The 21,262-nt window shown below is 42.5% G+C and overlaps 2 protein-coding genes and 1 non-coding gene across 5 annotated transcripts; 1 reads left to right on the top strand and 2 right to left on the bottom strand.

Moving 5' to 3' along the window:
* Nucleotides 1-595: 595 nt before the first annotated feature.
* trnar-ucg (transfer RNA arginine (anticodon UCG)) lies at nt 596-668 on the bottom strand. Its single transcript has one exon. It is a non-coding gene; the product is annotated as a tRNA-Arg (tRNA).
* A 106-nt stretch (nt 669-774) lies between these two features.
* On the top strand, nt 775-12,928 carry klhl21 (kelch-like family member 21). 3 transcript variants are annotated; one of them, XM_019866029.1, is made up of 6 exons: nt 775-1,130; nt 6,180-6,435; nt 6,534-7,598; nt 9,694-10,099; nt 11,245-11,317; nt 11,463-12,928. In XM_019866029.1, exons 3-6 carry the CDS (start codon nt 6,572-6,574, stop codon nt 11,784-11,786), a joined length of 1,830 nt encoding a protein of 609 aa, XP_019721588.1. In that variant the 5' UTR covers nt 775-1,130; nt 6,180-6,435; nt 6,534-6,571; the 3' UTR covers nt 11,787-12,928. The 3 variants fall into 3 exon arrangements, with proteins under 3 accessions (XP_019721588.1, XP_019721596.1, XP_019721581.1); XM_019866037.1 differs by lacking the exon at nt 6,180-6,435 and adding an exon at nt 1,670-1,762; XM_019866022.1 differs by lacking the exon at nt 6,180-6,435.
* Nucleotides 12,929-13,920: 992 nt separating this feature from the next.
* Nucleotides 13,921-21,259, bottom strand: zbtb48 (zinc finger and BTB domain containing 48). The gene is made up of 11 exons (XM_019866011.1): nt 21,086-21,259; nt 19,197-19,876; nt 18,394-18,668; nt 18,202-18,307; nt 17,948-18,040; nt 17,787-17,873; nt 17,052-17,206; nt 16,315-16,451; nt 16,070-16,234; nt 15,907-15,995; nt 13,921-14,827 (listed from the first exon to the last, which is right to left on the bottom strand). The coding sequence occupies exons 2-11, from the start codon at nt 19,869-19,871 to the stop codon at nt 14,609-14,611; spliced, it is 2,001 nt and encodes a 666-aa protein (XP_019721570.1). The 5' UTR covers nt 19,872-19,876; nt 21,086-21,259; the 3' UTR covers nt 13,921-14,608.
* Between the last annotated feature and the right edge of the window lie 3 nt (nt 21,260-21,262).

The following is a 21,262-nucleotide window of genomic DNA, read 5'->3' as shown; positions in this document are numbered from 1 at the left end:
AATGTAGCTGTGCTTGTCTTTTGGCTTTAATGTGACAGTGCTTCCATGTACAAAGTGAAATGACTGATCTTCACCTGGGCCTAGCTTCCCAGTCACCGGCGGAGGAACTGGGTGTAGAGGAGGTTATTATGTAACTGTGGATCAGAAATTCTGAACGCTTGGTCAAGCACACATTTGCAGAAATATTTAGCTTACAAAAGATGTACTTGGTTGTTTGATTTCACACTTGATGGGTGGGCATTTTGCCACTTGCTGATGATTGAAAATGACATCATAGTCGGTTAGGGTTCAGGTAATGACCACTCAACTATAAAAAAAGTTTCTTTATTTTACAATCTTTCAACAACATACATAGGTTGCACAAATCACTTCAAAATATTTGATTTTGCATCAGTGTATGACAGCATACCTCACCGATTTTGAGCGTTGTTATTGTGCGTGATTTGCGACATTAAAAGAAGGTGCACTGCATGTAACAATACAAACGAGTGTATCACAAGTCACCATGCATTATCACTTGAACAGTTAGTAAAGCTTCTATGATGGCTGCAATTTTCTATTCCCTTTATTTGCTATCCACTACCAACACAAAATTTGACCACGAAGGGACTCGAACCCTCAATCTTCTGATCCGAAGTCAGACGCCTTATCCATTAGGCCACGCGGCCACTCATTGGCCACGTGCCGCTTTTTAAGTACAAATTCTCACTGCTATGGCGGCGCCGTCAAGCGTTACGTAGTTTGAGTCAGTCCAGTGTTTTGACTGGGGGGGTTCCTTTCGAGTGTTGCAATTCGTTTTCAAAACAGCACAGCCAAAGCAATCGGTTCAATTTCGTGGCTAGAATACTGTATTTATTAAGAACAAAACAGCAGACCCCGAATGGAAAAAAAAGCAAGAGAACAAAAAATAACGGGGAAATATAAAAGTTTGATCAATGCTGCCTGCGTGTTGATGGAGTAGTTGCTTTTCCTGCACCACTTGAAGGCAACGTGTAGCAGTTCATACTATCATGGCGCCGGACGAGTCCGAGCACGTCTGCGACATCAAAGTTTAATTGCCGAACCATTTGTAAAGGCTTTTATTCACGGGACCCTGAATATTTATGAGGCCAAGGCGAGGACAAACACGGGTAAGCTGGCCTTTAAGGTTGTTGTTGACACTAGCCTTCGTACGGCGAAGACTAAGCACGACAGCAACCTTTTTTTTGTTCGGGGGTGGGGGGTCGAATAGAATTATGACGTCTTCACATTCGCACTCCCGCGACACTCACCGTGGTTCAACAGCGTTCAACTTTTAACAGTTACTGCAAATAAACAGTGTTTTTCCCATGTCACGTCACAAACTCCTAAACGTCATAAAACGCCTGTCAGACAAAGGAACGCAATGAGTTGAATGTTCGCCAACACCCGATTTTGTGATCAATCCCGTTCATCGGTTTTAGTAGAAGTATGCTAAACGATGTAGAGTTCGCTGTCTCTTTAGTTTCCAATTTTAGCTCCACGTAGTGTTTGATCGTCAGACTCTGCTTTAGTAAGGTTTTAGTTCTGTTGAAATGTCCGTGCATTATGGGGAGGAAAAGTTTTGGTATACATGTGTTTCATCAGTAATTTGAGCTCCAAGCCACCGTGTGCTCATTGTTATGGACATGTATGGTTGCACGGCTCGTAGGAGAAAGGAAGGCTGCAAGGTGACTGGCTGATTTACTGAAAGTCTTCACTGCACAAGGAGGAATGACAAGAATGTAAGAAGCGCAGCTTCTTGGTATGTAACAGAATGCAGGCAAGAGCATGCCTGAAACAAACATAAAAAAAAGGTAAAATATTTTGGAATCTGCCGCTTTCTTGATCAAAATAAAAATCTATAAATATCGGAAGAATCATTTTTAAACTCCTTACAAAAACTCATATTGTAGGAACTGGCAAGGGTCGCAAGATGAAAAGAAAGGTGAAATATTACGTTTTCTGCTCCGGTGGTCATGCAGGCCATTGTTCCGTCTCAATCACTGTTTTTACTTTTGGCAAAAAACGCGGTTTGCCCCGATTTAATTGCTATTTACTAATAATGGCATTCATTGGAAAGGAGAAGGCATTTTGTAATTTAAGAGTTTGATGAGAATGGATAATGGAGTTCTTAGCAACCATTGATCCCTATTTGCTTGTTAACGTTTGGCAAAAAATTGAATACCTTTTTAATGTATGGCCATGGAGGCCATTTCAGGACGAAATTTGTGTGCTTCATGACGCTCCCCACCCCACCTCCGTCGACCGATGGGTTCCGGAATGGATAATCCGAAGACTCGGATAAGCTAGGCCTTGACAACCATCAATCCCAATTTCTTCATTCGCGTTTGGGAAGAAATGGAATGCTGTTTCAAAATTTGCCCACGTCATGGCGGGTCCCGCATCTCCCACATTACCCCTTTCAAGGAATGGGTTTGGTACATTCTATGAATATGCAAGCCCGTGGTTGCTGAACTGCGAGTATATGAGGAAAGATAAACAATCGGGAGGAATCGTGAAATAATGATACCGCAGGAAGTCACCATAAATGGAGAATAAAAAGTTAGCCCAATGTAAAGGTAGAACTTCTGGTTAGGAACAAAAGCTCAGGTAAGCCCAAGGTAAAGAAGATCTGTGTGGGTGATTGTTACTTTTGTTGTTGAAATCTTGGACAACCACGTCCTAGTCTCAGGAAAGGTCTGCGTGTGTTGTGCTAAGGTCAACATTTTCCAGTTTATTGACGCTTGAACTTGGTTTAAAAAATGATTGTAGTCAGGCTCCCAAAACGCCAGTTCTTTGTGGACAAAATGTAGAAATATTCATTTTTATTAACAACTCATTCAGTACCAGCCAATTCTAGACCAAGTCTGAAAAGACGTTTAAAAACGTCTTTGGGAGTGAATGAGTTTTAACTGGTACTGGTGTGGGTTTATCCCTACTTTTCGACTCGCTCTATCCTTTTGCACACAAAAAAGTCTGTGATTATTTAAAAATCTCCACCATGCAGAACAGAACCCATTGCAGTGGTGTGCCCAGAACGAAGACAGATTTCTCATTTTGGCCGAGTTGTACAAACATTACCACACTGCCTTCGTAGCAAGCACGGCAAGCAGAGTACTTTTTTCTTCTCTGTCTGGAAATATCATTACGTGATAGGAGGACAATCTGCAACCAGCCCACATGCCTTTTGCATTCTCACAAAATCAAATTTGAGTCATTGGACCGTTAATGGAACCGTTAGGCTTGGAGCTTATCGATATTGAATAATGTAGCCCACAGGCTTGGTAACCCACTCCTACTTCAACCCATCAAACTTTGTTTCTAAAAGCCATTTCCTGATTCATGATGCCACAAAGCCATATGTTAGTGCTGTTTGTTTTAAAAACAGCGCGTAACACATCAAGCACCACAAGTTACTTTAGTTTTTTTCTTCATAAGGCAGGTATGAGCATACCTTGTGAGGACTGGCACTATAAAAAAAAATGGATGGATGGATAGTGTTTGTAATACAGTACTCCACTTTAACTGAGTGACCTTGTGCTGGTCTGCTTCAGTAAGTAAAGAGCCGAACATGCGTGTGGCTTTTTATGGCCTGGGCAGGCTCAGCTCTAGAGGCTCAGGCATTACATTGTTGCACTCAGACGGTGAGCGGGCGACTGCAGCTGTTGCATGAGTGGCCATCCGCCAGTGCAGCATGGAGTTTCGTGCCACCCCCCATCCGACATCCTTTTTTTTGTTTAAGTCACCTTGTCGATGATCATCAGACTTGCGGGTTATGTCCTCCCTCATACTCATCGTGCGCAGTAAATCAATCATCAACTCTCCCAAATTTCTCGGTTATAAAACTGCCTTGACCTTGAAAGCACCTTTTCAACGGCAAGACACTTAAATGCAAAATGATCTAGGATAAAACCGGTCGATACGCAGTACGGCGTAGCGCTCCATTAAGTCGAATATTCAACAGCCCCAAACAACACTTTGTCTGCATCTGTCTGAATGAATATAGTATACACCGACTTGACCCTACATTTATAAACGTTACTTCTGCGACGCCATTTGACTGACTGACAACCTCTTATAAACAAGCAAAATTATAAAACAAGTGCACGTATCTAAAGCCAATTGCAGGCATAAATTCAAGAACAAAATACAGCAAGCACTTTTAACTCTTTCATTCCACAAGACGTACGTCTTTTTAAAATTAGGCCCCGCCTACCAAGGACGTACTTGTACGTCTAAGTCTTTTTTTTGCGTCAGAGATGAGGAGGGTCTGATGCAATCTGTGAATGAGAATAAGCCGTTTGCATTGCAAATCATGTAAAAAAGCGACCAGTAGGTGGCAGTGGTGCCTCATGTGCGTCAAATGCATGCTTTTACAAAAAGCTCTTTTTTCTCCGTTTCTTTTCCCAGGAATCGCCATTTCCAGGAAACTTAGCCATTTTGCAATGCCGATTGCTAAAGAATGGAAAAAGATAGAAACAAAATTGTTTTTCCTGCTGAAAGAAAAGAGTCCAAACATTATTTTGGTAGGCTCCATGTTTATATAGCATTAGAACCAAATATTCTGTGGGCCTTGCAAGATCAGTCAAAATCCAGTAAAACGCTGGGATTGAGGGCGTTGCTCCAGTGAAAATGGCTGGGATTGAATGAGTTAACTCCTCCAAAGTGTTTAGTTAAAACACTGCAACACCTTCACCGATCGTGCCTTACAACACGACTACAAGGATTGCCTCAAATTCTTGGATGGCCTAAAAACTTTGAGATGGTCAAGACTGTTCACGTTGCGATGATAGAAAATAAATAATAAAGCAAATACGCATATCTCAATATGTCCCCAAAGCATTGGAACAAATTTCAACTTGTATCACCTCAGAGATGTTAAGTCACTCTACCTTACTATCTAAAAGTGAAATCAAATCCTGGATGCGGATGACTGTGACGTCCATCAAATTTGGTGTCTCGTGTCAGGATTTCTATTCTCAGCTGTCTTCATTTTCAGACTGCTGGTGTCATTGCTTGAAAATGCACTGTAAAACCCTGTCGTGAGCTATTCTCAGGAAGAGGAGAGTAACAAGCATCACGTGTCTGCTTCAGCATGGCGTATGAGTGTACAAGCCCAGACGGGGCACATATGATAATTTCAGCAACATGTCCCAACGTTATTACGATGGTTGGACGTCATTCATACTTGGAAGGATATGAATCGCTGTATGAACTTCTGGTAAACCTACCGTGGTTGCCACGTGTCTCTCTACTTTGGCCCATTTGTATAAGGAACCAATTAAATACAAGGAAGTGGGACTAGGCAATTCTTATTTTCTCCAAGAAACCATGTCCCGCACACAGATCAATTCTTAGGTTTTCATAGACTTGTATGTTTTTGCAGTGTAGGTTGGGTTGTACAGAGGTGGGAGTTTGCCCTAGTGACGAGCTCCATGTGCTGGCTGTATTGTTGAAGCCCAGAGTGGAATGTGTGCTAAGTCCCTTGGCCAGAGACCAGTGGCTTTATTGTGACCTTAAAGCAAACCTTTGTAAATGGATCCCTCCTTATTTTAAGAGGAAATGATCTCCAAATGTTAACGATGACTTTGAAAATGTGATTAATGATGCTTCAGCAAGGTGTTAACAAAAATAAAAAAAAAAAGATTGATGATCCTTCATTCGAATAGCAGAAGTCTGATACAGACTGTCTAGAATAGCAGAAGTCTGATACAGACTGTCTAAAAGTCGAGCAATTATTTGAAAGCCGGAAACCTGCACTACCTACTTTTTAAAATTTTAATAAATAGTGACCCCCAAAAAGTCAAACCTACTACCAGACCGAATTCAATTTAACTCAGCAGTATGAACTATGCAATAACGAATGTGTAGTCATAAGCATTTGACTGAAATTGAATCTGAATATTGCCTGCGAGATGGTGGATAGCTCCTGAACTATTTAAGCTGCAGACCAACCAAAGACACCCAAATCAAAACAAAGATTGGAACATAAAAACACTAAAATAGTAAGTAACATCTATGTAACAAGGATGGTCCTTGTGTACTCAATGTCATTGCAGCTGTCAGGGTGACTCCATTATTAATAATACGACCACAAGCTGCATTCGAGTCTTGATATAACCGGAAGTTGGTGTGAAGTAGGGCTAATTTTCAGTCCTTGGTGTGCCCCATCACAACAGGCTAGGTGTTCTCCGAAAGGACCCACCCACCCTCCAACCCCCTTTCAGTGGAAATGGACACTGCTGGTGTATTTATAGCCTCAGCACACAAGTGAGCTGCCTGTCTTTCATAAGAAGGAACTAGTCATATCAGTCCAAGCTGGCGAATGTTCTAGACTGTTGTGTTCTCATTCCGAATCCTGCTCCGAAGGGCTCTCAGGAGTATAAAAATGAACTTTTGAGATCATTTTGGATTAGTTGTAGACTGTATTGACAGGTGAGTGACTTGAAATGACCAGAGTGTCATGTTTACTACAATTTGGGTTATTGTGTGTCCAGCAATCAAATTAATGTGTCCGTGTGCTTTGCTTTTAGATGTAAACGTCTTCCAGAGCGCAACCACTTGAGACGAGATGGAGAACCCCATCTTACAGACGCAACCGTCCACCCTGCCGTTTTTTGACACGGCCCACGCCTTCAACCTGCTTCGAGGAATCCATGAGCTCCGTGCGGAGCGAAAGTTTTTTGATGTGACTTTATGCGCAGAGGGCCGCGAGTTCCACTGCCACCGCACAGTGTTGGCCGCCGCCAGCACTTACTTCCGGGCTATGTTCGCCGGTACGCTACGGGAGAGCATCATGGACCGGGTGGTTCTACATGAGGTTTCGGCCGAGCTTCTGGGACTGCTGGTGGACTTTTGCTACACAGGACGGGTCACTGTCACGCAGGACAATGTGGATCTTCTGCTGAAAACAGCAGATCTGTTTCAGTTCCCGTCTGTCAAAGAGGCCTGCTGCGCTTTCCTGGAACAGCGTCTGGATGTTTCCAACTGCTTGGAAATCCAGGACTTTGCAGAGGCCTATGCTTGCCGAGAGCTGGCGGCCAGCGCACGCCGCTTTGTCCTCAAAAACTTAATGGATCTTGCGAAAGGGACAGACTTTGAACGCTTACCTTGGAAGCGTCTCCTTGAGTTTGTGTCTGATGATGAGCTGTGCGTAGACAAAGAGGAGACTGTGTATCAGATCGCAGTGCGCTGGGTAAAGGCCGACCTTCAGCGGAGACTTCACTATTGGCCCGAGCTCCTCCAGCAGGTACGACTCCCTTTTGTCAGGAGATTCTTCCTTTTGGCCCATGTCGAGAGCGACCCCCTGGTATACCTTTCGCCCACCTGCCTCCGTATGGTGAACGAGGCCCGTAGCTTCCAGTCCAGCGAGTATGACCGCCACGACAGACCTTGCCGCCGCATGCGTCCACGACCGTCCACCGGACTGGCTGAGATCCTGGTGGTTGTGGGAGGTTGCGACCAGGACTGTGATGAGCTAGTCACAGTGGACTGCTTCAACCCTCAGACGGGCCAATGGCGATACCTGGCGGAGTTCCCAGACCACCTCGGTGGGGGCTACAGCATAGCTGCCCTCGGGAATGATATGTATGTCACAGGTAAGTGTTGGTTCACCGTGTTTGTGGTGACAAAGTATTTGAAACATTTTTGGCCTATATGTGATTTGTTTGACAGAAAACAAAAGGTAGTGCTGGGAAATGAAGCTTCAAATTTGCTTCATGAACCAGTTTTTTTTTTTTTGTTTTTTTTTTCTCTCCTATAGATGGCACTGTTTAAATGAAGGAGTTTACAAAATGGCACAGCAGTGTACTTTGAACCAAATGTTGAACAAAGAGTGCCATCTAGAGGAGTCCAAAATAGCTTTCGGTGAAAGGTAAATGAAGCTAGATGTTACAGTTTAAACAAAAGACAGTTATGTACACTGAGCATAGTAGAGACTCTAAAATCAAACACATTGGGATCTGGAATGCTGGTCAACCTCTGATTTGTTCCAATTTTTAACAACTATTCCAATAGGCAATCGCTTTCCATCATGAAACCTTTTTAAGAACAAGCGCACTGCGCCTAATACATCATAACAGAATGACGAATGCATTGAGTCTGATTGTGTATGGCATAGAGATGTCAATTCACACTAAGACTAGACAAAACTAACTTTTTAACTCATTCTTGACTTCTCATTGCTCGAACCATATTGTACCGAACTGACACGAGTTTGGTACATATCAGTAAATACAAAAAAAAAAAAAAGTAGACTGAGCTGAAGGTACACTTCAGAAGCATGTTATACTTGCAAATTGTGGTCGTTTTCCAAATTGTACAGAATCCGTAAATGTGAGGTCTTTGATCTCATTGGTCTTTTGAGCACTCGTTTGTCATTGGAATGGAAAATGAACCAAAAGTTACAAGCGTGAGGTTCAGAAGGCACATAAGACAAAAGTCCAGCGATGTTCACGTAAAATTCCATTGACTAAGCTGCAAAATGATTACGTCAGAGTGAAGCAGAACATGTAGTACCAGTCACTGCGTTCCCCTCTGAGAAAACATCTTGCGCAATGCTGATGCAAGACAGTCAGCAGCATCAGCTTTCTCCAGCACTCAAAATAACGGCAACACGATAGGAGTGTACAAGTCATTTCATGGCACGTTCATGGCAAATTAGAAACAGATGAGAAATTGATTTTTGACAGTTGTGCATCTTGAGGAACTTGAAACCAACATAGCAACGAGCAGAGGCCGCTTTTGAAACAGGATATCATAAAAAGCAGGACAAAGTGAATGGAAAGAGAACACCAGCATTGTATAAATCTGGAAAACAATGTGGTTCCACAGGCTGGTGAAGTTGCAACGTCCATAACTTTTCGACCTAGCGAATTTCATCTGCTGCATTCACCTTGACTCAAGTGCCGTCACTTTTTGACGTACTCAAATCAATGTTACACAGTTTGAGTTGAATGTGAGGACACCTCAGGCCTTTTTTCTCTTGTCTTTCATCATTTTTTTTGCTTATTGCTTATAATGTTTTAGGTTACTAAATGTTTAGGTCAATGTTATTCTTGAATGTATTTTGCAGTAACCAGGGTCAAACCAATACGTCGTAAAACAGTCAGCTTTATGTTGGCAATTTTTTTTTTGGGATAGTTAAACAACTACCAAAGGGAAAAACATTGAACATTGTTACCACATTCAGATCGTTATTGCTCTAGTCTTCAAAGGAAACAACAACGTATTTGAGCGGGAAAATAATACACACACACACACACACACACACACACGCACACATACTTTTAAAAAAAAAATGAATCAGGCAATTATCGGTAATCCATCGGTCATCCATCATCTGAGTCTTATTCTGCCAACTATCACATCGACATCTGCCTCAAAAAATCAAATATTAGTCCGGCTCTAGCAATAACATTAATAAGAATGCTTCTTGTATTGTCTATTAATTAACATACGTAACTAGAAATTATTTGTAAATTTATTGCAACCCTCCAATCATTAATAAAGGATCTTTTTTGAATGCCCACATAGTATAAGGCTTGATTTGGCCAACGTTGAAAGCAAGATTTCCCATTGAATTCAGTTATGCAGGATGTCCCCAGTGATTGGCGATCCGTTCGGAAGATAGAAAAAAGAGATGGACGTGGAGCTTCAGAATCACGCGTCATCCACTCTTTTGTCCTCCGGCAGGTGGCTCTGACGGCTCCCGCCTCTATGACGGCGTGTGGCGCTATAAGTCCAGCGTCAACGAATGGACGGAGGTGTCGCCCATGCTGAAAGCGCGCGAGTATCACAGCTCGTGCGTGCTTAAAGGTCAGCTGTACGTGGTGGCGTCAGACAGCACCGAGCGCTACGACCACACGCTGGACTGCTGGGAGGCCTTGCCACCCATGCTGCACTCTATGGACAACTGCTCCACCACCACATGCAACGGACGCCTGTACGCTATCGGCTGTCTCGCCGGGGAAGACACCATGGCCGTCCAGAGCTACGAGCCAGACAGCAAACGGTGGTCCATGGTCAACTGTGGACAGCTGCCGCCGTGGTCTTTCACCCCTAAAACGGTGACCCTCAACGGCCTCATCTTCTTTGTGAGGTGCGGAAAAAAACTCTTTAGACTACTGGTGTCAAAGTTAGCGCATTAACGAGTTACTGCAAAGATATTTTTACCCAATTTTTTTTTAAACGGCGTTTCACACATCCCTTATTTGGAAGACTCCACTGGGGAAAATTGTAATCACTATGCAGCAGAAGCGTCCACGTCACCCTCTAGAAATGAACGGCACTGCACTGCAGCCAATATATACAATATTGAAAGGAGAAAGCAACAATGGAGGAGCTATTTGGACTTTGAGTGGGGTACGCATTTGGTAGGCTGCTGGTTAACGGTTAGCACCGTGCCAGCTGTTTTTCCTCAAATTGGTAGAGCCGGTGCCAGCCATTTTTTAACATTTGGACAAATTTTTGAAGGCCTACAGAAAATTTTGTTTTCTAGCTTTATAAGCATGAAAGTTATCAAAAGAAAGCTTTATGCCTCTTCTTTCATCAGGAAAAAAAACTACTAACTTTTACCATTCTAAACAGCAATTGAACATTGGTAAGTTTCTTGAAAATACTCATTTCCAAGAAAAGGATGCATTTCAAGAAGAACGTTCACTTTGATGCAATTTTTTTTCTTTGCATTTGTGATACCTCAAATATCTAAACAATGCTTTCCTACTAAACAACATAAACAACACAAAAAGGTCACTTTGATTGCAAAATAACAGTTTATTGCAAGATAAACACTGCACTGATGCGTTACCTACTCATTAAGTTTCCATGAACGTTGAACTGTAACAGTGTTCATCAAGGATCACGATGGGATTTCGTTCTTTTTTTTTTTCTGTTGTAGAATTAGCTGCCGTATTTATCCATGTTTTCAACACCACACTGCTTTCACATATCACCTTGTGAAGTAGGATAGCCATATCACACCCCACAGCCATTCACACTGTGTGCAAGACCAATGTCAAGTGTTCAACGCTAATGGCAAACAGATACCTCAACACAAATCTGAATCTATGTAGTAATAATAGTTGTAATGTCTCTATCTTTTCAACTTCAAATAAGTATGAATTCTTAAAGAATTACGATATAAATGAACAAAAAGATATCGCAATATTTGTATGAGGCAAACATACTTGTGCATCTTTATGTTAATTGACAAGAGTAACAAAAACGTATGTTCGTTTCTTGTAGGGATGACTCGGCAGAGGTCGACGTTTACAACCCTCCGAAGAACGAGTGGGATAAGATTTGTCCGATGAACCAGGTTTGTATAATTCTTAATAGGTTGTTGGTGTTTCTCTTTGGTCGTTTGTCCACTGCATCCACCACGTTAGGATCCGCACACCAACTGATAAATGTACTTTGGCAACTTTTCACTTAACAGTGGCTGTTCATTTTTCTCTGCTCAGGTCCATGTCGGAGGCAGCGTGGCGGCACTGGGCGGCAGGCTTTTTGTATCGGGCGGTTACGACAACACGTTTGAGCTGTCGGACGTAGTGGAAGCGTACGACCCGGCCACTCGCACCTGGAGTGTCGCGGGCCGGCTGCCCCAACCCACCTTCTGGCACGGCAGCGTCAGCATATTCCGACAGTTCATGCCTCTGGTGTCGAACGCCTTTGAGCCGGCCAGCGCGCCGGACGCCAACGCCATCCAACTGCACCGGCATCAGCGTCACCAAGCCATACACAACCTGAATAACAATGTCAACCAGGACGTGAATGCGGCCCACTGACTTTCCAATGACCCATCCCCACGCTGTCCGCTTACCTTTGACTTTACCTCATCACAATGCTGAAACATGAACGTCAACTGATGTTTGGTGACTGAAGGATTTGAAAGGGGATCTGAGCCTCAGGCCTGAAATTGTTACCATCTATGTACAAGCATGAGAAAAACATCACCTGCATGCTGTTCTAGTTATTTGTGAAGAGACCGCCTAGAGCTAGGGCTAAACAATTCATGTGATTATGTCATGAAATGATTCAAGAAATCTAAATTGCATGGTCACTCGAACAGATTGTGAACGCTGTTGGTTGGTGTTCTCACTAAGATTGCGGTGCAATTGGTGCAAAAGTGGTGACGATTGGCCGACTAAATGAGGGTTTTACGCTTTTGGTAGTTCGAGAGCACTGCAACACAAATTGAAGTTTGAAGTGATGTAATTGGAAGTGTTTCTGGAAGAGGTAAAACAAACATTACCGAATTACAGAAAAGTAACTTTATCTATCACTCGTATAATTCTGGGGAAGCCAACAAGCACATTAAAACCAGGTTTGTTTGATTTTTGTTGTATCAAATGTGGGGGATGTGACTGCACATCGCATTTAAAACAGAACACACAACACGCAAAAAAACTTTGCCTCACGTTCTGGGTTCAAATCTCAGCTGCTCACTGGGTTTAGTCTGTGAGCTCTGCTTTCTCCCCCGACACATTCCAAAACATGTTAGGTTGCCAAAAGACTCTTAAGTAGCCTATTGGTGTAACAAAAAAAAAATACTTTTGGTCACATCACCTTTTTGTTTTACATGCATGTACATGAAATTTATCCTTGGCATTTAAATCTTCATGGAGCAGCGGCACCCAAAGAATAGTTTTTTTTTTTAATGAATTACACTGGGCAAGATACAATTTTAAGTGTATTGCTTTTTGTCCCTCTACATTTTTGGTGCTGATTTCTAGCTCATCAGGTTTTTAAGATTTTCATTTTGGGGGGGTTTGACCTGCTGCTGTCCATGGATGAACCTGCCAATCTACTGTTTTGAAAAAGGCTGACGTTGTAATTGTGCGTCACTCAAATCTATGTAAACACATTTGTTATGCCATTATTAATTATGCACATTTAGTCCTCGAGTTCAGGGCCATGTAACAATAACGGGATTTTGCACAGTATGCAAGATGGTCATCAAAATTACATCATATTTAATTGGAGGTAAATTATGTGCTTGTCAGCTATAGTATATTTTTAAGGTGTGCTACAAGGTTTACGTTCCCAAACTGATAATCGGTTGATATGAACCATACATGTTACGGTCAGCACAGTGGTTGAATGTGGCTGGAACCGTTGCAAGTGATTCACAACATATAATGTGCATAGAACAATGTGGGGGGCCTTTCAAAATGTATCCATGGAAAATGTACTCTGTTAATGTATGCATTGGAGATGGGCATGACAATCACATTCTCACTGTGTGGTATTGATTGATTGCGTCGAAGCAAATGAGGCAAAATTGAGTGCAGTACTTGGTCACAACCAGCAGAGGAGCTGTTGATTCGGTCTCCATGAGTTAACCTCATGTCAGCGATTGGACTCTAGCTGCACCTTTGTTGGCGGTCTCAACTGGAAGTGCAACAGGATCTCAACTAGCCCTAACATGGAACTTTTCCTGACATTTCCCTGCCCATTTGCCTGAGTTGACTTTATTGTAAATGTATCACTCCTTATGATGTTTACGGTGTGCTTAGCTGGAAGTGAAAGCAGATTTAAGACTCTCATGTTGGTTAGCCTTTTGCTCATCATTTGTGTTCAACCCTTTTTTTAACATAGAAAACAAATGCATGAAGTTTTATATTTAAATATATTTAAGTGCAGTGTGATGCATTCACCTTGAATGTTTCAACCAATCGTGTGTCTATAGTTTTTTTTTTCTTTCCCCTGGGTAAAGATGTTTTCAGATCAATGTCTTCAAAACCGACATCCAAGTGACCATTGATTTATGTTTTCAGGAACTTGCGACAAGAGTGGCTTTTACAACTATTGTGATGGCAGATGGGGAGAACTACAATCGTGAGTCCGTGTGATCATACAAACCCAAGTCCAAAGAAGTTGGAACGTTGTGTTAAACAAAAAAAAACAGACCAGTGATTTACAAATCAAACGATGTTTATGAAAGTAGCCTGTGATGAATTTGCAGACAGGAAACAAAATTACTGAACTGACATTGTCCCAACGGACACATCTGGAATCCGGAGCTGGTTAACCTGGAAGGCAATTGAACCGTAACTCTACGCCTTAATTCTTATTTTGGTAGCCTGTAGAATACACGCCCCTTTTCTCTCTTGCTGTGGCACCCTGGTGGACAGTAGCTGTCTACCATTGAAGAGAAAGCTCTCGTTCAGTCTGACCGCGCCATTAGAGAGAGATTTAGCAGACATATGAGTAGGAGAGACAAGCATGGTCAAAATAACGATGAGGGAAATCTAAAACCGGTGGACTAAATAGCGGTAACAGAGTATAATTTAGCCATGACTGAAGCATAGTTAAAATAACTGACGGAGTGACAACTGACAATTACGGTTTTGGTTTAGCTTGAAATCATGACGGACGGTTGGGCCAGCAAAAATGTATTGGCATGTGCAATTTCTACCGTAGCAGGTTTCTACTCATCCTACCAATGTGACCATAAAAGCTGTTAGACATCCAGTATTTATAATAACGTTGATCATGATGCAGCTGTAGTCCGCACTTTGATGAGGAGGCACCTCCAAGATGTCAGTGGCACATATTCAAGCATCTCATGTCCAAAATTGTGTTTGCAGCACAAAAAAAAAGCGCTCTATTTGAGCGCCACTGTGACTTCAGAAGTGGACTCCGTGCCAGCGGGCGCGGAGTCAATCGCCTGCATAACAACTGGCGAGGCCTCTGCTGGTTTGGTGGTATCAAAATCACCCGGACCACCATCATACTCATCCACGACCACGTTCCTCAGTTTCCTCTGTCGCGGGTTGTAATTCTCAGTCCTCTTGTGGATCTGAACGTGTCGACGCAGGTGTGCCTGGGACCGAAAACATACGTGTGAGTTTCAAAAAAAACTTCGTTTTTAACTGAAACTGGTACAGTTATGTTCACAAAAATTGGGAGACAATTCTCATCTTTTTAAACACCACCACAATCGACTGAAATCAAGCAAGATGCGCTTCCACTGCACACTTTCAGCTAATCTGAGGGTATTCGCATCCAAAGGAACTAAAAGTAATGGGACAAATTAGCAATCGTGAATCAAACTTTCACTTCTTCATGCTTAATTGCCAATCCTCTGCATTCCAATACAGCCTGAAGCCTGGAATGCATAAACGTCACCAGATGCTCGATCGCTGGTGATGCTCTACCAGGCCTCAACACCAAACGTCTTGAGTTTCTGATTGTTGGGCCATTTTTCCTTCAGTTTTGTTCTCAGCAAGTGAAATGCATGCTCAATCGGATTCAAGTCAGCTGCTTGACTTGACCACTGCACAACATTCCACTTTGCCTTCTAAAACTCTTAGGTTGCTTTTACAGTATGCTTCGGGTCGTTGTCCATCTACACTGTGAGGCGCCATCCAATGAGTTCTGAAGCATTATCTGAATATGAGCAGATAAATATTGCCTGAAACACTTCAGCGGTCATCCAGCTGCTTTGGTCAGCAGTGACATGATCAATAAATACAAGGGAACCACTTCACTGGCAGCCATAGATGCCCGCCTGACCATGCAACAGCAGAGCCAAGTCTCATTACTTTTGGTTCCCTAAATGGTGGAAGTCACATATAAAACTGTTGTAATTCATACCACCGTTGACTGAATACCCTCAAAGCTCAAAATCCGCAGTCAAAGCACATTTTGTTTGTTTAATTTTCAATCGACTGTGGTGGAGTTTATTATTTATTACTGCCATACAGAGGAGAATTGTGTCCATGCCCAACTCCAAATACTTATGGTCCTGACCGCGGGGATTCAGAATATGTCGGCATCTCTTTTTTTTCTACACGTCTTGGTCAGATTGGTACGTGATGTCAAATACAAGCGATGCATCTAAGGTTTGATCAGGAAAGTGGCTTTGCTAATGAAAAGCAATACTCTGGTGCTGTAGCATACCTGTCGGGTGAACTTGTAGCCACAGTCGGCACACTCAAACTTCCTCATACCCTTATGGCGACACAGGTGGACCCGCAGTTGTTCTTTGGCTGGCGAAGAATACCAACGGATTTCATTTGTTCATCTTCTAGGGCAATCGCACGCAGGCGGCGGGCGTTCTTACCTTTAAAGGTCTTGTTACATATGTGGCAGCAGTGAGGGCGTCCCTCCTCGTGCTTGCTGGCCTTGTGGCGAAGAAGGGCGCCCTTCTCGGTGAAACGCTGCTCACACACGTCGCAGGGGAAGGGCCGCTCGCCCGTGTGCGTCCGGTGATGTTTTTCGAGGCTAGCTGCCATCAAAGTAGAACAGGTGTTGTTGCCGCAAAACCAACGATCGCAGCCGGCGTGGCGTCGGTCGGACGGCTGTTACCTTGCGTGCGGAAGGTTTTGCCGCACAGGTGACACTGGTAGGGTCTTTCGCCGCTATGCACGCGAAGGTGCATGTTGAGGTTGTTTTTCTGGGAGAAGGCGTGGCCGCAGATGCTACAGAGGAAGGGCCGCTCATTTCTGTGAGAAAGACACGAGGAGAGTTGAAAGATCACTTTATTGATAAGGTTACTCGTCTTTTTTCATAATCTAAGGTTTATTTGTCACTACGTTTGCTAAATTATAGGAATTTTCTCATTTCGAAATTTTCAATGAGAAATTATGGGAATTGATGAGAACATAGCAGGAATTGGCTCTTATTCTAGAATGTAAATATACACCTCCAATTCCAATGAAGTTGGGAAACTGAGTAAAACGTAAATAAATACAGAATACAATCCTGAACTTTGCATAACAGGTCTTTGTAGTGTATTCAACCAAATATAGTCTGAAATGAGTTTGCAAATTGTTGTACTCTGGTTTTTATTCATTTATTTTTACCTAATGTTCCAACTTCAGTGGAACTGTGATTTCTAATTGGGGAAAATATATTTGCACAATCATAAAACTAGATCTCATGCAAGTGCAATCAAATGCAATATAACTGAGTGAGGTGCTAGAGTGCACAAAAACACAACAGAACCATACTCGTCTATGCTGGGTTTTTTTTGGAGGGTGAACCACCAGCTAATACTGCGCATGTCCAATCCACCGAATAATTTGAAAAACGCGATTCCTTACCTGTGGATAGCTTTGATGTGCATCTGCAGGCCGTTGCGACTGGACGCTCGATGGCCACACTCCTCGCACACAAACGGCTTTTCCCCGCGGTGTTTTGCGGCTTCGTGCACTCGCAGCTCGTAGCGAGTCCAGAAGGTTTTGGGGCACTGTGGACACTGATAGAGAAATCTCAGTTATTGGACACAGCTAACAGTGTACCATATTTAGGCCGTATTTCATTGTCTGTGCTTTCTCTGTAGTTTAGTTGTTATGTTGGTTATTTTTTTAAGGTTTTTGCTGTTTCGACATATCAATACATGCTGTATCCACACTGCAGGTTTTTCATGCAGTGTGAAGAGTAAAATTCCGATTTTTTCCAATCCGACCTGGGCCTCTTTCACATGTGAATAAAAATCGGATATTTATGCGTTCTGCGCGGGCGGTGATGAAATGCTTGATTGAAACGTGTCGTCTCATTTCTGCAAAATATTTCTACATCCTCCTACATTGCTTCCTCTGTAGACATGAGATGGTAAAAAATATGAGCCTCTACATGCACGGCCATATTTTCTTCCGTAAACTTATTACTAATATTGCTTGTTCCACATTCCTTGCAGATTTTTACCATATGGGGCTCGGTCCCTATCTCCTGCAAATAGTTGTATTCCGAGGTCTTTCATTTGAATGCAATTTTTATTTTTTATTTTTTTATTTATTTATTTTTTTTATGAACCAACCCATTATGGACCAACTCACAGCGTGTGGTTTGGGATAGCCATGGACCTTCATCATGTGGCACATCAGGTGTTTCTTGAACATAAATTGTTCAGCACACGGTGAACACTGGGGAATAAAAATGACGTGTCAAGGATGAGCTTTCGCTTCACCATTCGATGTCACGCAGACGTTGGCGCTACCTTGTAGGGCATCCGCTCCACATGGGAGACGACGTGCGCACGCAGCTCCTCTTTCCCTTTGAATGACGATGAACACGTCTGACACGTGAATGTCTGGAACGAGTATCATAAAGGTCATACAATTCAACACAAAAATACATTGCACACTTTTGAATGCAAATGTCTGACTGTTGAATGTTTCATTGTGGCTGACTCTGTTTACAGGATGGTGAATGTGTTGGTGATAAAACAATTAGAAGAGATGTTGTCCTTACCTGTGTTGCAGCACAGTGCCTGAGCTCATGGATTAAAAGATTTTCTTTTCTGAAGTAGTGCTTCCCACATTTGTGGCAACCAAACGGTTTCTCGCCTGTATGACGTCTTTCAAGCACAAAAAAAATATGCATCAAACACTTAAACAATTGCTTTCAATACTTGAATGAGAGGATTTGGGGACCAGCGCCTACCTGTTGTGCACTTTGAGATAATATTTGCTCTTGAAGACTTTGTGACAGACAGGACAGCATACAGAGTTCTCGGGTTCTCCCTCTGCCGTTTTGCCATCACCGCTCTCACGCAAACTAGCGCGGTGTTGTCGAGCTCTAGGGGCAGACGCCACAGCGGAACTGGACTTGTGGGTAGGGACATACTCTTCGTCAGAATCCTGGACGGTCATTTCAAAATGATTGCTTTCATCCTCAACCGGCACTTCATCTTTCATGTGGCTCAGCAGTGCGCTCCTCTGCAAGTGGACAAAAAAAAGGCTTTGATTCTGAGGTTATGACAGTTTGGGATTTTTCAGTTGTGTTTTTTTATTTTTAGTTAAGTTTTGGAAACAGTTTTGGGAGTTGGTATTTTTTTGAAAATGCTCAGTTTTTGTTTAGTTACAAATGTTATTTTATTTTTTATTTTTTTTGCAGCATGCGGTAGTTGTCAGGATATTGGTGAGTCTGATTATAGTCTGAACACTGAATCATTACACCCAGTGAAATAGTTCTTGATTTAAAAAAAAAAATGTTTTTTTTTGCAATTCTAAAAACAATTATAACTCAGAATATAAAATGATCCAAAACATTTAACCTATGTACTCAGATAATATTTCATGATAAACGTTTGTTTGTGTCAAATCTTTCAGGGATTTAATATGGCACATGACTACAGACTATAAAAACAGAAATGACCCCAGATAGGCCTGATAGGGAGTCTGCGCTGTCATGTGAAAGACTTGAAATCATTCATCAATCATCTTTAGTTTGTTTTTTTTTTTTACCTGCATTTGCTCCTCAGTCTTCTGATCCTTGTCATCAGCACATTCTCGCTTTGAAAAAGGAGGCGGAGATTCCTCAATGGCCGGGACATCACAGGTGGCATCTTCTTCAAAGATCATTCGTCTGGGCCCTTTGACCACACGGCCCGAGCGGGTGGTGGTGGTGACGATGCCCTTCATATTGTCTCGGACCCCGTCCAAGACAGACTGCTCTTTAGTCATTGTCAGTTTGTTAGTGTCTTCACCTGAGGTGGCGAAGACCTCAGCCTTTGTCTTTCTCGGTCTGCCTCGCCCTCGCTTGACAAGAGGGACAGCGTCCACTGGTTTGTCCCTGAACCGCTGACAGATTGCGAGCGCTTCAGGGATGCACAAACTGGATGCTGCACTCTGCACCTTGTCCAGGACGCCCAGATCCAGCTTGAGTTCTCCGGTGTAGACAAAGTCCAGCAGCAGCTCAAGGCCCTCGCTGGAGCACTCTTGGAGGTAGAACTCCATACTGGGTGAGGCGGCAGCCATGTTGCTCCCCTGAAAGACTTGACTGAAGCAGGCCAGGACACTACGATGGGCAGTGTAGACCACCCCGTCAGTCACTTTCAGCAAGGCGTCACAGAAGCTCCCTGCTGCTCTCTGCTGGTTTAAGGTGGACAGGACACGCCGTGCATGGTCGGTGGCATGCATCTCCACTGGAACAAAAATACAGCGAGAGATGTGTTTTACATGACAGGAGCCACTCTTACAGGCTATCCATCCATCAATTTGCATGATCTCAGGGAGAACCTGCAAACTCCATAGAGGAAGGCCAGTGCTGTTATTCAAACTGTTTAAGATAGTGCTGCTGTATGCAGCAAAGACAATTTTCAAAAATACAATGTATGCCCAAATTTGACATGTTAATTGCATAGGATTGAACTGTATATTAATGTATTAATTCATTTGGAATGTATCAGAAAGTCTTTTTGCTTATTCAATAGATGCATTTTATGCCTTTATTATATTTATTTATTTTTTATGTTGTTGCAGAAACTATTTTGTTTGGGTCACGTACAAAGGTTGTGGCGAAAATGAGGCTTGATATATCAACATAACATCTCTGTTCAATTTTCTTACAACAACCTTTTGTGTCAATGCCATTCAAGATTTACCACAGGTTCACAATTTCATTTGAGATGACCTGTTTTGGCACAAAGTGAAGAGCTAATGCACCGGGAATGGGCCAACTGTTGTGCATAAGGACCAATTTCACGTTTTAAAATGGAAAAATGGGCCACGTTTTTCATAGATGGCATTTCAATAAAAGTTCATGTGTGTATGTAAAATATGCAAAATGCAACATGATAATACATGCTAAATGTAATTGTATGATTTGTAAATAATTGCAATTAATTGAACGCTACGTTGATAAATAAAACAAAACGATTCCACACATTAGTATTTTGTTGGACGTTGAAAAAAATCAATAAAATAATTATATATTTTTTTCTACCAGGCAAAAGAATAGAAACGTTAATCAAAATAAATCGATATTAGAGGGGGAAAGTCCAAATGAATGAAACAAATATTGCAGGACTCTTGATAATGTCAAAGTAAATGCTCTGTGAAGAACGGAGCTGGCCATACTTTGATTGACCCTGCCTGACAGTGAATTGACTTATGGATGCCGAGTGCGGTACGCTACGGTTGTGTCTACTTACAGGCAAAAAAAAAAAAAAAGATAAACATCTAAAACGAACCCAGTAAATTACGATACTGATTGTGACAAATTAATTAGCTGCACATAAACTTTAAATTGAGAGACAGTACAGTGCAAATCCTTAGCACGTCGACGTTTACGTCCTAGCATATTTTTCCAGACGCTCCCTTACCTTAGCTCGGCTGGTACGCGGCAGACTTACCACAAGAATGATGAAACTTCAACGTCGACCTGTAAAATTTTCACCAGAAATGCTTTTCAGCTGATGTTGCGTACACAGCGTATCGTGTTTTTCGAGTAAAAGCGCAAAACTAGCTTCAATACACCTTGTTTTTTCTTCTTGTAGGACACTAAAACAAAGCGGATGTGACGTATTTTT

This window comes from Hippocampus comes, unplaced genomic scaffold (assembly GCF_001891065.2).
Source record: "Hippocampus comes isolate QL1 unplaced genomic scaffold, H_comes_QL1_v1.1 scaffold409, whole genome shotgun sequence".
NCBI lineage: Eukaryota > Metazoa > Chordata > Actinopteri > Syngnathiformes > Syngnathidae > Hippocampus > Hippocampus comes.
The sequence above is the reverse complement of the archived record's forward strand: the minus strand, read 5'-3'. Positions and strand labels throughout refer to the sequence as shown.

Coding starts and splice junctions, on each gene's coding strand:
- zbtb48 (XM_019866011.1), bottom strand. CDS start 19,871: ATGCATGCCACCGACCATGCACGGCGTGTCCTGTCCACCTTAAACCAG. Junction 18,308..18,393: donor TATCTCAAAGTGCACAACAG/GTAGGCGCTGGT, acceptor TGTGCTTGAAAG/ACGTCATACAGGCGAGAAAC. Junction 17,207..17,786: donor GCTATCCCAAACCACACGCT/GTGAGTTGGTCC, acceptor TTTCTCTATCAG/TGTCCACAGTGCCCCAAAAC.
- klhl21 (XM_019866022.1), top strand. CDS start 6,572: ATGGAGAACCCCATCTTACAGACGCAACCGTCCACCCTGCCGTTTTTT. Junction 10,100..11,244: donor GGCCTCATCTTCTTTGTGAG/GTGCGGAAAAAA, acceptor CGTTTCTTGTAG/GGATGACTCGGCAGAGGTCG. Junction 11,318..11,462: donor AGATTTGTCCGATGAACCAG/GTTTGTATAATT, acceptor TTCTCTGCTCAG/GTCCATGTCGGAGGCAGCGT.